Source organism: Mesoplodon mirus (assembly GCF_964341445.2).
Source record: "Mesoplodon mirus genome assembly, chromosome: 2".
Lineage (NCBI taxonomy): Eukaryota > Metazoa > Chordata > Mammalia > Artiodactyla > Ziphiidae > Mesoplodon > Mesoplodon mirus.
This window is the reverse complement of record NC_138977.1, coordinates 27,625,905-27,642,278: the sequence shown is the minus strand read 5'-3', so window position 1 is coordinate 27,642,278 and position 16,374 is coordinate 27,625,905. Positions and strand designations below refer to the sequence as shown.

The 16,374-nt window shown below is 37.1% G+C and overlaps 1 protein-coding gene across 1 annotated transcript in view; it reads left to right on the top strand.

Moving 5' to 3' along the window:
• Positions 1-9,074, top strand: part of SMIM31 (small integral membrane protein 31) — a gene marked incomplete at both ends in the record, with an annotated part of 36,101 nt that extends 27,027 nt beyond the window's left edge. The window contains one exon of the mRNA XM_082642548.1: positions 8,977-9,074. Coding sequence (XP_082498674.1) covers positions 8,977-9,074 — 98 coding nt within the window. The remainder of the gene's footprint in view (positions 1-8,976) is intronic.
• Between the last annotated feature and the right edge of the window lie 7,300 nt (positions 9,075-16,374).

Sequence of the window (16,374 nt, the reverse complement as noted above, 5' to 3'; positions counted from 1 at the left end):
GAAAAACCTTAGAAAATGTTAACTAGATAAGCAGTTTTCTTTATGATGTACATTTTTTTTATTGGAGTATAATTGCTTTACAATGGTGTGTTAGTTTCTGCTTTATAACAAAGTGAATCAGTTATACATATACATATATCCCCATATCCCCTCCCTCTTGTGTCTCCCTCCAACCCTCCCTATTCCACCCCTCTAGGTGGTCACAAAGCACCAAGCTGATCTCCCTGTGCTATGCAGCTGCTTCCCACTAGCTATTTTACATTTGATAGCGTATATATGTCCATGCCACTCTCTCACTTTGTCCCAGCTTACCATTCCCACTCCCCGTGTCCCCAAGTCCATTCTCTAGTAGGTCTGCGTCTTTATTCCCGTCTTGCTCCTAGGTTCTTCATGGCATTTTTTTTTTTTTTTTTTAGATTCCATATATATGTGTTAGCATACGGTATTTGTTTTTCCCTTTCTGACTTACTTCACTCTGTATGACAGACTCTACATCCATCCACCTCACTACAAATAACTCAATTTCATTTCTTTTTATGGCTGAGTAATATTCTATTGTATATATGTGCCACATCTTCTTTATCCATTCATCTATCAATGGACACTTAGGTTGCTTCGATGTCCTAGCTATTGGAAATAGAGCTGCAATGAACATTGTGGTACATGACTCTTTTGACTTATGGTTTTCTCAAGGTATATGCCCAATAGTGGGATTGCTGGGTCGTATGGTAGTTCTATTTTTAGTTTTTTAAGGAACCTCCATACTATTCTCCATAGTGGCTGTATCAATTTACATTCCTACCAACACTGTATGAGGGTTCCCTTTTCTCCACACCCTCTCCAGCATTTATTTTTTGTAGATTTTTTGATGATGGCCATTCTGACCAGTGTGAAATGATATCACACTGTAGTTTTGATTTGCATTTCTCTAATGATTAATGATGTTGAGCATTCTTTCATGTGTTTGTTGGCAATCTGTATATCTTGGTTGGAGAAATGCCTGTTTAGGTCTTCTGCCCATTTTTGGATTAGGTTGTTTGTTTTTTTGATACTGAGCTGCATGAACTGCTTGTAAATTTTGGAGATTAATCCTTTGTCAGTTGCTTCATTTTCAGATATTTTCTCCCATTCTGAGGTTTGTCTTTTGGAATGACATACATTTTTTATTGAGGTATAATTGACATATAACATTATATTAGTTTCAGGTATACAACATAATGATTCACTAATTGTACACATTGTGAAATGATCACCATGAAAAGTTTAATAATATCTGTCATTCTTCATAGTTAGAAAAAAGTATTTTTGTTGTGACGAGGACTTTTAAGATCTACTCTCTTAGCAACTTAACATTTGTTAAATTAACTAGCGAGATATTGCTTTAGGAACTTAGAAATGACAAGGATTCCAGACACAATTTCCCCTGACCAGAGTAAAAAAAATTCTGCTGCTCACACACCGCTTGCTGAAAATCAAGCCAAGAATGGTGGCCCTAAAAATAAAAATTAGAAGTAGAGCTAAGTAAGAAGAAAGTTGGAGACAGAGGCCCAGTTGGGAGATGAGACACATAGTGTGGGAGCTGAAAGTGCACATCAATTCTTCCTCACCACTCCCTGGAGAGGTGTAAAATACATGATTAGAGGACAAAGAATTCCAGGCTTGACTCCCAGTACTGCCTTTGAGTTATAGACTAATGACCGCAGCCTGGCTGCCACTCTGCTTGAACTCTGAAATAAACAACCATTGAATTTGAGGATGGTAAATCTGTTAGATGCCATTGGTTCCCGATATTAGAAAATGCCACAAATACGGATATTTTTCTAATGCAGAAAAGGATGTTTGGTGGGTATGAGAAAACTTTCAAAAAATGGCAAAATAACCAAACAGGTGGGATTAGCTATACCATAATAAATTTCATAAGAATGAAAATCCAGCACTAAACCAATAAATTGAAGAATACTGTTTGTTGACTCCTGTTTAAGAGAGGACAAAAGATTTTAGGAGAAATAAGATCCACAAACAGTTCACTTTCTCAGGGGTTGAGATGCAAATAAGAATAGCCTAGTTTGGAAATCTTGCGTCTTATGTACACACCTGGGAATTAAAACAAGAAACAGCATGGGGCCATTTCAAAGTGATGTGCCACACAGCTGGGCTCATTCAGCTGATTTTATAGAGTACCGTGGGCACCTCTGGACAAAAAGGTCTTTGCTATTATCAGCTGCTCCTCAGGGTTTGTTTGTCTGTTTGTTTGGGGGGGAGATCTTTTTTTTTTTAATTCCCTGAATTGTACTCATAGTCTTATAACATTTAGTAAAAGAAGAAAAGCCATTTTCCAGGACAGAAGCATTTAAAAATCACTCCAAAATGGGTTTCGTTAGCTGTCTTGGTTGTTTTACACTGCTTTGCTTCTCAAAAACTTCATTAACTGATATTTAGGGTCCATAATCAAACATCTGCAAGCCTCAATCTCCAACTCTGTAAAATGGAGGTAACACCACTTAACCACTTCGCTTCCCTGGTGGCGCAGTGGTTAAGAATCCGCCTGCCAATGCAGGGGACACGGGTTCGAGCCCTGGTGTAGGAAGATCCCCCATGCCGCGGAGCAACTAAGCCCATGCGCCACAACTACTGAGCCTGCGCTCTAGAGCCCACGAGCCACAACTACTGAAGCCCGTGTGCCTAGAGCCCGTGCTCCGCAACAAGAGAAGCCACTGCAGTGAGAAGCCTGCGCTTCTCATTGCGGTGATACAGTGAGGATACAGTGAGATGATGCATTCAAGTGAACCCTGGAAGCTGTCAAATACAAATCATATTCAAAGAATCATTTATCTAGGCACTAAGTAATATTTAGTTCATTAATGAGATAAATTCTTGAGCTACAGATCTGTATATTTTACATAAGCTTGTTATATATGTCTCTTTAACATATGGAAACTTTTGTTTCAAGAATTATAAAAATCAGATACTTTCTTACAGTAGAAGCAGAATTTCATTTGGAATAGATAATTAAATGTCATGGCTACAGATAGATCCTCTCAGCTCCATAAGCTCTATCCAAACTACAATTTGTAGATAGTAAAAATGATGTAGTATGAGGAATACTGGTTGTCCCTAAAGACCACATAAACTATGGTTTCCCATCTGAGATGGTCAAGAGACAAGCATTTTTTTAAAAGTATGTGTGGACAATAAATCAATATCAAATTTACATATAAAATTATAACTCTAAGGAAAAACTCAACTTTATGGATTTGGGAAAAGTAACAGAATTTATTTGTATGACCCAATTTCCCAGGAATTGAATCCTAGTTGAAGGACTTTTGCTCAGTAAACCAGCTCTAACCACCAGCAGTTACAGCCTTTGTGGCTCCAGTTTCGAGTAATAATTATATTACTTGAAATTATATATCTCTGGAGATACTGAAAAATACCATTCAGGAGCTGCCTGGAAGCTACTCCCAGGGCCTAGCCTATGTTACGTGTGAGACCCTACATCAGTGACATCTTCCCAGAAGTCTTGACAACTACACTTCCTTATGGGTAGCTAAAATTCTGTCACTCGGTAGTCAGAATTATTGCCAGAGACTGGAGGATTTAGAAATACAAAAAAAAAAAAAAAAAGAGAGAGAGAGAGAGAGAGAGATTCATAATTGTTCATTTTTGAAAATATATTTTAGTTTATAAGTATATTTTCTTCTAGAGTTCTAGGGCTTTCTTCCAGTATTCTTGGGTCAAAAACTGGTTATTTAGAAAACATTCTCACATTTCAGCTACTGACGTTTTTCTTTTGTGCCTAAATGATAGAGGCAAGTTTTTCTAGGTCAAGAATCCAACCCAACCCAAGTCAACAGCTGAATTGACTTTTGCCCAAAGTCAGGTGGGCAAAAGTCACTGCCCAACTGCTTTGTTTGAACACTCTGACCCACTAGGTTGGGTTAAGAGGCTTGGAGCCCACTTGGCTTCACCCAGATGTGCCTTTTAAAATATAAATGTGTATGTATAGGATGCAAAAATATATAAGAAAAAAGTTGTTGGATCTTAGATTAGCACACACAAACCAATAGGAATCATAGCTCAAACTTTGTTCTTGGAATCCCTAGTGAAACCATGAGGTTACAGTTGATACAAAATTCTTTGCATGAACTAAAGAACATTTTCCAGAAATTTTTGAGGACTGAAAATGAAGGGAAGTGAAATGAGAGTAAGTCCTGCCCTCTGGGATAGGTGGTTATATATTAATAATTTTCAGTTTTCTTTGTTTACATCTCAAATTTTTCATTAAATATTTCTTAAAACTATTTTTAACAAATAAGATATTGATTGGAATGAATGATATTATTCCCTGGAAAACACTAGGGGACATACTAAATGGTGTGTCAAGACTTTTATAACTATTATAAGGGGTTGAGAAGAAGAAATGCATATTTTCCAGAGGATAAACACAGTATTCATCTGGTATTTTAACTTTCCTTTGTTTCTCCCTTCCTTCTTTCCTTCCTTTATTCCTTTTTTTTCTTCCTTTCTCTCTTGTTTTCCTTTCTTTCTCTACATTTTTCTTTTGATTCCAAGTTAAAAATAAGCATTTGGGCCTTTTTTTAAAGCCAAGACGAGTGGATAAAGTCAGAGCTGACCAGTGTTCTCTGTGCTCTTTCTTCCTTGACATTGATTCTCAAATGTCATGAACTAGACTCGTGCTACTTGGATAATGGAAATTCTAGATATCTTAATCCTGACCTCCAAATTCACACCTCTTTAAAAAGTACATTTTACATAAACATGCACATTCTCAGCTTCCCAAGAATATAGGTCTGTTTTTCATCCTGCTCTGTTCTAGTCTCTTTAGGACTTAAGTCAACCATTTAAGAGAAGGCCTTTGAACATAGCATCAGGTTCTGGTTTAGACACATACTTGTGTTTTAGCATCCTTGGCAGAGTTATTTATGTGATATGTATGAGCTTGGGGCATGTGTCATGGGCAGTTTTTCAGGCCTATAATACCATCCTCAGTCTAGGCGCCATGCTCAGCTCCTCTGCAATACCTTTTAAACACTCTCCCCACCGTCCTCAGTCTTGTACTGTTACGAAGACTTGGGATTGTATAAATATTTTTCAGGTGTCTTTTCAACTCCTTGCTTTTCTCAGGCAGTAATACAAATATCACCAGTGGTCACTGAACCCACTGGTCCTGATTTGGAACAATTTTTTAATACTGTGTATACTTATCTTACAGAAAAGTCATTGAGAACTGAATATAATTGCTCTACCTGTTTAGGTTCACTAGAGCTGATTCTTCTGATAAGTAACACTATTTACGAAGATAAACATTGCCTCTCCCCAAATATCTTATATATACTCTTTGTTTCCCTATGTGGCAAATCTGTGGCAAATATTAGGATTTCCACTGTGTAAAAAGAGAAACAGTCACAGCAATTAGTGTCTTAGCAATAATACTGAAGGAAAAATATTTCAGATCAACTAACTTCTAGTGTCTAGCCTTAATCCATAAAACTCTTTTTCTTTCAAATATTAAGTCCATTTCTTGAGCTAAATTAAGGAAACACATACAATATATTACACCCCTTTTTTTTCCAGAAATTTGAAATCACTTTCAAATAGTATTCTGTGGTATTCTTATGTTATATTTCAGTACAAAATTTACCACTTTAGAAGGTAAAAGTGTTTGATTTTATATCTTAACAGAAAATTTGGAGAGTTCTGAGGCATGCATGAAACTTGAGAATTAAGAAGCAACCAAAACAAAAAAACTGATTTGGGTGCAATGCTGATGTTCTTGCATGGAAAATTCTATTGATCTGGGGAAATAAAAAATATCAGAAGAAACCATTCCTGGAATTTCTTTTCCTGAAACACACAATAAGAATTGGAAAGTAATTTAATTGTCATAAAGAGTTCCTCAGTCAGCTTCAGTCCCAGCCTCCAAAAGTCTGTGCGTTCCCGGGATCTGCGGAGAGTTAAGTGGACGGTTCTGGAATGCAGAACCAGATCTGTCAGAGCACTGGCGCTAAGCGTGTTGAAGGAGAACCAAAGGCAGCACGAGTCTGATGAATCCACTTAAGCAGAGACCTGAAGTCTCTCCTTTATATATACTGGCATTCCATATGTAGTATTAAAAATTTGGTCAAATACCTATATGGATTAGATTAAGGAGTAACTTAATGATTTGAAACTTACATAAAAGTCATGTTGCCATTTAACATGAACTTTTTATATAATTGCACTTTCATTCATATCTACCAAAATATCTGTCAACTCTAAAAGAAACTTCATTGGGTAGAGGCATGAGAGTCTCAGTGTATAATTGTTGGTAAGTTGACCTCTGGAGTCTTGCTCCTACCTATAAATTTAGGATTTATAACTAAAAAAGAGTGAAATGCAAATCAATTTTACCTCATAGCCATTACCAGATATGTAAGAGTTTAATTAAATCTTTATTAATCTGATGCTTTTTCACCCCTATGTTTGCATCACCACAGAGCATTTCTGCAAGTCAGAGATAAGCAACGTGTGAAGATGGTTCTTATTCTTGAGAATAAGTTGTTTTTTAATCTTTTATTCTTCTCTGACAGCAACTGAAGTTAGTGTTTCTTTCCCAGGTTCCTTATTCTCTGTGGTCACTTCAGCATTTCTGTGATATGTCAGATCAGTCTAACCCTTTTATGCAGAATGTTCCTTCAGGTGTAGCAAAGGGCTAGGAATCCAGGTCTGCTGAGAAGGGGACTCAAAACATTGAGACACCCATGCATTCATTTGGAGACCACGTCAGCTTCCCTTTCTTTAGGGCATGCCCACTTCTCTCTCACAATAAATAAACGGCAATCAGATAAGCATGAAACATAGTCCTTGGTAGGCTACATACAGCATCAGGATTCTTGTAGGCCCTTTTGCTAAGCAAAACCCTTGCTTTTAAAAATGTACATGAAACGCTGTGATGACTAAAATACCTAAACAGGAAATTTGAAAAACTTACAAGCTAAGCAGTTTCTTTACCTGGTATCACTCACTTGAATGACACTGTATTTGAAAAATCTTTTAAAATGGATTTCCACTCAAGTATTAAAACAATTCTGAAAATTGAGTTATTTCCCTATGTTACAGATTTTGAAATTCCTATTAAAGTAATTCAATAAATTTCAACATATGAGTCACTTTAAGTGACTTCACTCAATATTCATGAAGTCTTATTGCTATAAATGAAGTAAATAAGAATCAGGTTTTACTCATTATTTCACTAACCATAGTTTTCAACAAATGAAAAACAGAAAACCTCAAATTTACTAAAATCAATTTTATGTAAAAACTAAAACAAAGTTTTACTTTATGGACTATACAAGAGTAGATCTTAACCTTTAGAATATTTGCAGTTAATATGTTTCAGTCAAAACACTTTTAGAAAAAGTCTATTTTCACCTCTAGATTCCACGTTGAAAAGGACACATAAGTATATATATATATATATATATATATATATATATTTTTTTTTTTTTTTTTTTTTTTTTTTTTTTTTTTTTGCGGTACGCGGGCCTCTCACTGTTGTGGCCTCTCCCGTTGCGGAGCACAGGCTCCGGACGCGCAGGCTCAGCGGCCATGGCTCACGGGCCCAGCCGCTCTGCGGCACGTGGCATCTTCCCGGACCGGGGCACGAACCTGTGTCCCCTGCATCGGCAGGCAGACTGTCAACCACTGCGCCACAAGGGAAGCCCTTTGTCAGTTTTATTTACTGATGTATCCGAGGTATCTAGAACAGAGCCTGAGGCATGGGGTGGTGGGGCACTCAGTAACTGCTGAATGAAGGAAGGAAGGAAGGAATGAGTGATTAATGATGCTAATTCCCATCTGCCCTAAATAATAAACATGGACAGTACGAGTGATCAAGTTTGACAGAAGTAGAATTTCAAAGCCATAAGGTATTTTAAAGCTTTCCCAATACAACTCATTTAAAACTTTAGAAAACAGCATCAGAGAAATAAAACGATTTATCAGAGATCGTACTGCTACTTCATGGCAAAGAATAAGGAAAATCTAGCTCTTTTGGTTTAGTGGTCTTCTCCAATTCTTCACTCATTGTCTTAGCTACTCCCTAAGTTTAGCCTAGACTTCTTGAGTCTCTGGAGGACAGTCATAATTATATCTAAATTGTATTTAACTTATTCCTCCCAAGAAATGTTAACTAATGTCTAAAGAAATGGTGTCTTGATAGTTCATACACTAGCTCCAGGGACCCCCCCCCCAATAATCTGAGACTGGCCACCAGACCAAATGACAATGAACCCCAGACTCATGGGTCAGAGCACAGTGGGCTCCCGGATCTATCACCAATTGTCTTAAGCACCCAGCTCGCTACAGCCTCCTCTGTCCCATAGATGACGTGTTTCTCAAATGCAGTTAATTTAATTTAATTTTTAAAATTTTTTTTATTTATTTATTTTTTATTGGGGTATAGTTGCTTTACAACGTTGGGTTAGTTTGTGCTGTACAACGAACAGCATCAGCTATATGTATACATGTACCCCCTCCCTCTTGGACCTCCCTCCCACCCACTCCCCCCCACCCCACCCATCTAGGTCACCCCAGAGCACCGAGCTGAGCTCCCTTGTGCTATACAGCTATCTGTTTTACGCATGGCAGTGCACATACATGCAGTTAATTTTAACATCAACCTAAATGCTCGTATAGCTGAGAGGCAATTCACGTCTTACAAAGGACATTATAAGCCTTTGTGGTATTGAACGGAAACATCACCTGGGTAGAAACGAGTGCTCAGTAAGTTCTTCTCAGCGGGCAGATTTCTGCTTTCTCTTTGCCTGTCCTCTTTCCCTAGGTGCCATTCTTTTCCTTAGCCAACAGGAAAAGCTGTGTTAGTGAGTATCCAAGTCCTTTCATGACCAAAGTTAATTTCTGCTCTTCCAAATTGTTAATTCCCAATCCTTTTTTCTAAATTCTTTTTTATTATAGAGGAAGAACACCAAATAAAGGAAAAGAAAAAGAAAAGAAAAAAGTCTGGAAAGAAGAAAAATTGCTTGGAGGAAGAGCACCAAATTGAAGCTATTTAGGTTCAGAGATGCCATCTATGATGCCACAGCTGCAGACGTTTCCCACCGATGATGTGGAGAAAGCAATCCATGGGAGCCACTTGCCCACAGTAAATAAGACTAAGGGATGATCAAGAAAATTAAAAGATGCACTTACCGTCGGACATGCTGATCTCATAACCATTAATGAGCTGAATACCAGGGAAAGAGTTTTGTAACCATTTTGTGACTCAGTTTTATTAAAAAATATTTATTATACTTATTAAGAGCAATACATCATGGTAGGGGCAGTGAAATACACAAAGAAACATGTCCAAAGTGGTGACAACAATATGATAGTACAAAGGGTCAAAGAGCCCAAACGTGTTAAAATTTGCTGAGAGAAACAACAATACATTTAATAACTTTTTTAAAACTTGAGACTCATAGAGTAATGCATAAGCCTTAATTCTCCTAGCACATGATGGTGGAAACTATAATTAACTGTATTATTGCTTTTGTATCTGAAATAAACATGAAATAGAAGGAACACTACATATTTTTACAGACTTAAGTCGGAACATTTGAACTGTTTACATTTAATAGAAATAATATCATTGCTTTAGTGGATTTTTTTTTCTTTTTTTTTTGGCGGTACGCGGGCCTCTCACTGTTGTGGCCTCTCCCGTTGCAGAGCACAGGCTCCGGACGCGCAGGCTCAGCGGCCATGACTCACGGGCCCAGCCCCTCCACGGCATGCGGGATCCTCCTGGACCGGGGCATGAACCCGTGTCCCCTGCATCGGCAGGCGGACTCTCAACTACTGCACCACCAGGGAAGCCCTGCTTTAGTAGATTTTAAAACAGCAGTGTCTAAGTTATCCAAAGCAATATGGTTTAAGTGGCCTGAGTCTTTGTAAACCTCTGATCCTAGTACCTTGCAAATTTATAATGTGTAAGCACTCAGGGAAAAGTGTCATTCCATGTCTATTTTTTTCTAGAGTAAAATCAGTGCTGATAGCATCGTAGTGACAGGAAGGACTCCACCATACTACCAAAGATACCTAACCTGCATCTAGTAAGGATCGTAGCTTAGGTCTACATTGCTTCTTGTTACTGAGTTCCAGTCTTGTAAAAGACCCAATTCATCCATACTTGTCCCTGCCCTGTACATTTTCCTCTCAAGCAAATATCATAGGTATGTATGCATATTACTATCAACATACTGTTTAGAAAAGTTACCCAAGCAGTCACCCAGGGCATAGGTCAGAATACTAAAAATCTTAAAGGGTGAATTAAGTTAGAGAGGGATAGAACAGATGCTTTAAAGACAAACAGAACTGGACTTGAATTACAAGTCCTTGAGCAAATCACTTCATTTCTTTGAGCCTTGGTGCTCTCCCTGGAAAATGAAGATTAAAAAAAAAAGACCTTCTTTGATGGATTTTTTAAAAAAACAATTATTGGAGTATAGTTGATTTACAATGTTGGGTTAGTTTCAGGTGTACAGCAAAGTGAATCTGTTACACATATACATATATCCACTCTTTTTAAGATTCTTTTCCCATATAGGCCATCACAGAGTATTGAGTAGAGTTCCCCATGCTATACAGTAGGTCCTTATTAGTTATCTCTTTGTTGGATTGATGGATGGATAAGAGACAATTCAGTGCCTGGGGTAGTTGTTCAGTGAGGCTAGCTGTTATTATTAGAAAGCATTGATATTCCCTCAGACCTTCAAGTTTCCTTAATTGAATTGACTCAAAATAGGAAGCACTTAACAATCAATCAATAATATTTTGGGCCAGATGGCAAAGCAGAGACATGAAATAAAATATCCCAATAGGTTCGTAGAATAACTGTCAAACCCCCAGGCCATTATTTTGTTACCTAGAGCATAACCAATCTACCAAATCAATTCAAGGTGCTTCAGAAGCAACTGTACCCCTCATCGCCTTTATTGTAGAACAGAGATATTGCACTAAAAATGAAAAGTATGCTATTTCATGTTTGCATAAAGTAGTAAAGAAACTGTCTCAGATAAATAGCATTTTCTTAAGCTTTACCCCAATCAAGCACAAATTTTTTTCAATATTTTAACAAATTTTCCATCTTGTACTTTTTTTTAGTGTTCTATCATTTCTTTCTGGTTTACAGCCAAAGTAATAATAAATTGAGTGAGAATCTTCTGAGTCTCCCAGAGACTGGAATGTATTGGTATTCTCTCAAGAAATCCTGTTCTCATAGCTTCACATCCTGGATGCTTGATGAGAGAATTTGGATAAGTATATGAAACTTGGAATGTTTATTGTAATTCTAAGACCTTTTGGAATGTACCCACCACATATGCCTCCTGTTTTGATGTGCAATTAATATAGGTTTAAATATATACTTGCCCTCTGAAATTTATTATAAATATATAGCTATAGATACCTTATTTTTTTCCCTAATGAGAATGTTAGAAATAGACTTTGTTCAAACTCTAATCACACTTAACAAAAAAGTTCTCTTGATGTAACAGCAACTTTCAAAAACTTCTCTTGATGTAACACCAACTTTCAAGCAGCCACATACTAAAGAAAAATACCCTACTTCTCTTCATAGCTTTTCCTTGTGTATCTCCAAAAAAACTACCTGCTTTTATTCAAATAGGTTTTCCATTTTGTGAAGTGTTTAAAAGTAAAGGAGAGCTAAGAATTGGAGAAATATGATGGATAAGAGTTGTATTTCAAATTCCTGCTCCTGAAAAAGTCAGAGCCCACACTGCAGTTAATAGGTCACTGTCCTGTCCACTCAGAGAATAGAAGCCAAACAGAGAAAGATGTTTGCTCAGGTAAGAGATTGAGTCCATCAAGAAAATAGGAAGAAAAGATAGGAGAGAGCGACTTAAAGACGATCTAGTGTTCCCTATAGGTAAACATTTTATTTTGTTTCACAATGGGTAGGAAAACAATCTACTGCTTGTTGTTTTCCCAACTATCAGTATTTTAACTGATCAAAGACTAGGTATTTTATTTCTCTTTGGCCTGATTTGGGAAGAAAGGCCGAGGACAGGAATTCTGGGTCACTCTATTTCTAAGAAAATCTTTGTATTTCAGATACTCATGATAGTGATAAAATACTCAGATGGGTTCAAAATGCTACCTCTGCATTTATGCAGCCAAATAAAATAATCATTATCTACTGACTTGAAAACTGAAGTAAATGTTTCTAAGAGTAAAACCAACAATGCATTATTTGTGCTATCTGGAAATAAAGAATAACTAAATTTTACAAATAATACAAAAGCCAACTTTACTCAATGGTTTTGAACTTCTTTCATACTTAATCTATTATTTGAAGAGTAACCAGAAACTAGACCAACTAGCTTAAGTTTTAACTTTTTCCTCTCTCAAGCCTATGTGCTTCTGGAAAAGACATAAAAGTACAAAGAAAAGACTAGAAGGCTTGCAGAAAATAAAAAATGGAAAGGAAATGAAAAGACAAGCGAGGTGTGTTTTTTCCCAGTCTCAGACTGTCTTGTATAATTCAGAAGTGACTCTTCACTGCCCAATCTGTGTGCCCACCTGAACCCCACATGCCATGCTACTGTGCTTGGGTCTTTTGTCTTCTAGCCACTGATTTTTCTCCCAGAAATCACATGTTGCCCCTGCCCCTGGAGTGAGAAATATCTCCAGTGCTCCATCCGTTCATTTTCCACCCACTGCACAAAACTAACAAAAGCTACTAGAGGGGCTAGGGGGTTGTTTTAAAATACTGTTGGTATCAATTAAGTTATGAGAACATCAAGCCATGGGTGAACTAGGGAATTAAAAAGAGAACACAGGATGCAGCAGCATGTATTTTCAACCACACTTCAGGGCTGGGCAAGGAGGAATTAAAGGAGCCGCAGACCAAAGACGCTAAGTAGGGATGAAGAGGACCACCGCCCGCCATTGACAGAGGCACAGCGTTTAGGTTTCACTGGGATTAGTTGACTTCAATTACAAGGTGGTTTTCTAGGTCCCATTGCCCTTCTCATCTACAGTTTGCAAAAGAATTGGCCATATAAAAAATGATTTGAGTGACTATTTTCTCAATTCTCCCAGAGATAAGCGATAGCTAGTGCCATCTAATTGCATAGGATAGTGCTTCATTCATTATGTTCATCTGTACCTTAGGGAAGGTGTTGACAAACTACTGCCACACAGGCAAAATCCAGTTTCCCAACTTGTTAATAAAGCTTTATTGTAACACAGTTATACTCATTCATTTATGCATTGTCTATGGCTGCTTTTGAGCTACCATGGTAGAGTTGAATCCTTACCAGAAACCACACAGCCTTCAAAGCCAAAAAATATTTACTACCTGGTCCTTTACAGAATAAGTTTGTTGACCTCTGCCTTAGATAATTAGAGTTTAATTCTTTCATAGAATGCCAGATGAGAAATCCTGCTGGTATATGACTGAAGCAAAAAAATAATAATAATCCAAGAAAGAAACTGTCAGTCTCTGAAAGTCTACCTCAGATTTATGCTAGATTGGGGGAAATGAAAACTGGAGGGACGATCTAGATGTGTAGAAAAACTTCAACACCCTGAGGTGGTAACACTAAGTAAAAATTTTTTAAGTCTCTGCCCATTCTTTCTATACTTATTTGCATGAGGTTTATGTTGGTAAATGTTTCCAATAATTTCTCTCCTATTAATTTTTCATTTAATTATCATCTTCAGTTTTTTTCTTTTAATCTGATGTGTCATGTCATGTTTGTCCTTGCTCTAATCATTTCACCTTATTGAGAAGCTGATTTAGAAAATGCTATCTCTCCATATGTTCCTTGGAATTCATTCAACTTTTGAGAATATGACAATCTTCCTAGGAAAGAAGTCTTATGACATAAATGTGGAAATGTAACACACGATGTTGTTGAAGGTGTGGAGAAACAAACACCTTTATGCATGATTGATGAAATTATATGTTGATACAATCTCTTTGGAAAGCAATTTAGCAATATCTAATGAAATCACAAAGGCACATCCCTTTGACATAGCATTTCTACCTTTAGGAAATTATCCCAGAGATCCATATTACCTAAATATTTTTAAATGATGTACGTATGATGTTTCCAGATTGGTGACCATGTGGAAACTTGGGGAGAGTGGTGTGCTCACAGAGAACACAGAAGCTTCATGGCCTTTCCCCATACCTTGCCCTATGCGTTTCTTCCATCTAATTGGCCTGAGTTGTATTCTTTTATAATAAACTGGCAATCTAGTTTTTAAAAATAGGTATGTAAAAGGTTATCCTTTGCAGTATTTTCTTTTTACCAAAAGATTGAAAACAACCTAAATATCAATCGGTTGGGGGCTTAATTAAGTATAGTAAGGTATGTACATATCTTCCATGCACAAGTGGAATACTGTGCAACTATTAAATAAAGAATGAGATACACATTTACATACTAATATGGCAAGTCATTTGTTTATTTTGTTTAACAAAACCTTATTGAGCACTTACTGAGGTGTGTCTTTTCCCAACCTCAGACTGTCTTGTATAATTCAGAAGTGACTCTTCACTACCCAACCTGTGTGCCCACCTGGACCCCAACTACTGCTCTAGGCAAAGAGAATACAATGGACAAAACTAAGTTTCAGCTTATGTGGGGTACCGACAATAAACAAATAAGAATGGATATGTCAATATTGTGTCAATGGGGTAAAACCAAATGTAAGGAGGATGGGGGGGCAGGATTGTTGCTATTTTACTTAGGGTTATCAAGGAAGTTCCCCATGTTAACGTGGCATTTGAGCAGAGATCTGAAAGAAGTGAGGAAATTAGCTATGCAGCTATCTGGGAAAAGAACCATCCAGGGATAGAGGACAGGTACAAAATCCTTGAGATATGTTCAAGGTACAGCAAGGAGGCTGGTGTGGCAGCTACTTGATGATGAGGCTGACAGGTACAAGATGAGATCTGAGAGTCAGTGGGAGGAGGACAATCAGGTCATAGTGTACACTAAGGCAAAGAATGCGGCCACTCTGAGTATGACGGGGGAGCCATCAAAGGGTCCACAACAAATGGGTAATATGATCTGACTTTGTTTTCCCAAAGGATCATGCTGGTTGATCTGCTAGTCAAAAGGCTATTTCTTTAATAGAAACAAGAGATGACACGGGCTCAAACCAAGGTGTTAGGAGAGGAAGTGGTAAGATATATTTGAATTCTGCATATATTTTAAATGATATCAAAAAATCACTGCTGAATTAAGTGTTAAGAGTAATGTGTGCTTTAAAAAATAAATGGGAGTGATATAGATATATCATTCTTTGTAAATACACAAAACCTCTGGGAGAATAAATAAGAAATTGGTAGCTTGACTTGCTCCTGATAAGAACAACTAAGGGTCTGGGGAATAAGGGTGGGAGGGGGGCTTTTCAAAATACAGAATTTTGTGTATTTTGAACTTTGAACCGTGTGATATATAAGTGATTTTTTAAATTAATTATTTAAATTAAATTTTTAAAATTAAAAACACTGTGACCTTTGATTTGTATGGACTACATCTTCATTTACTAGCCCTGCAAAAATGACTAAAGGGAAAACAAAAAAAAACATTGAATCAACCCTCAAAAGTGTTCTTCAATTGTTCTTCCTTCAAGTTCATTCTTCTAAAACAAAAAAGAAATCCAATTTGAGTTACCAAATATAAACTTTTATTCCCTTAGAATTTGCCATTTACTTCCTATTGTAACTCTCTTCAACCTTTGGCAATTCTTGCTTTATTTTCACTTAATTTATCTTTTAACTACCTACAATTGTTGCCTAACATTTAGAAATACACAAAGCTCTCCACAGTACATGGAAAATAAAGTATACAGCCAAATTTGATAAGGATTAATGAAGACTTTAAAGTTTGGGAAAGTATTATTTCGACATGAGAGCAATTCAATTCATAGCATATGATAAATGCTGAGCGATAGAAGGAACACATCTTATTTACCCTTAATATGCAGACTGAATTAGTCAGGGTAAGCTATGCTATGCTGTTGTAACAAAAATACAAAAAGAGAAGACGAAAAATCTCAGTGGCTTGAAACAATATATTACTTCTCCTGTAATAGTTAAATATGATTGACAGTTTAGTTTGTGGGTGGGTGAGTTACTCAGGTCCCAGTGGGAACTCAGAGACAATGCTATTTCCATCTCATAGATACACTTCAACACCTGTCGTCTGTGAGAAGAAAGGGAGGACTGTGGGTGAGAGGATTTTATGGACCAGATCCGAAAATGCATACATCACTTCCACTGATTTTTTATTGGCCACAACTGGTGATATGACATACTACCTAGCTGCAAAGGAGCTG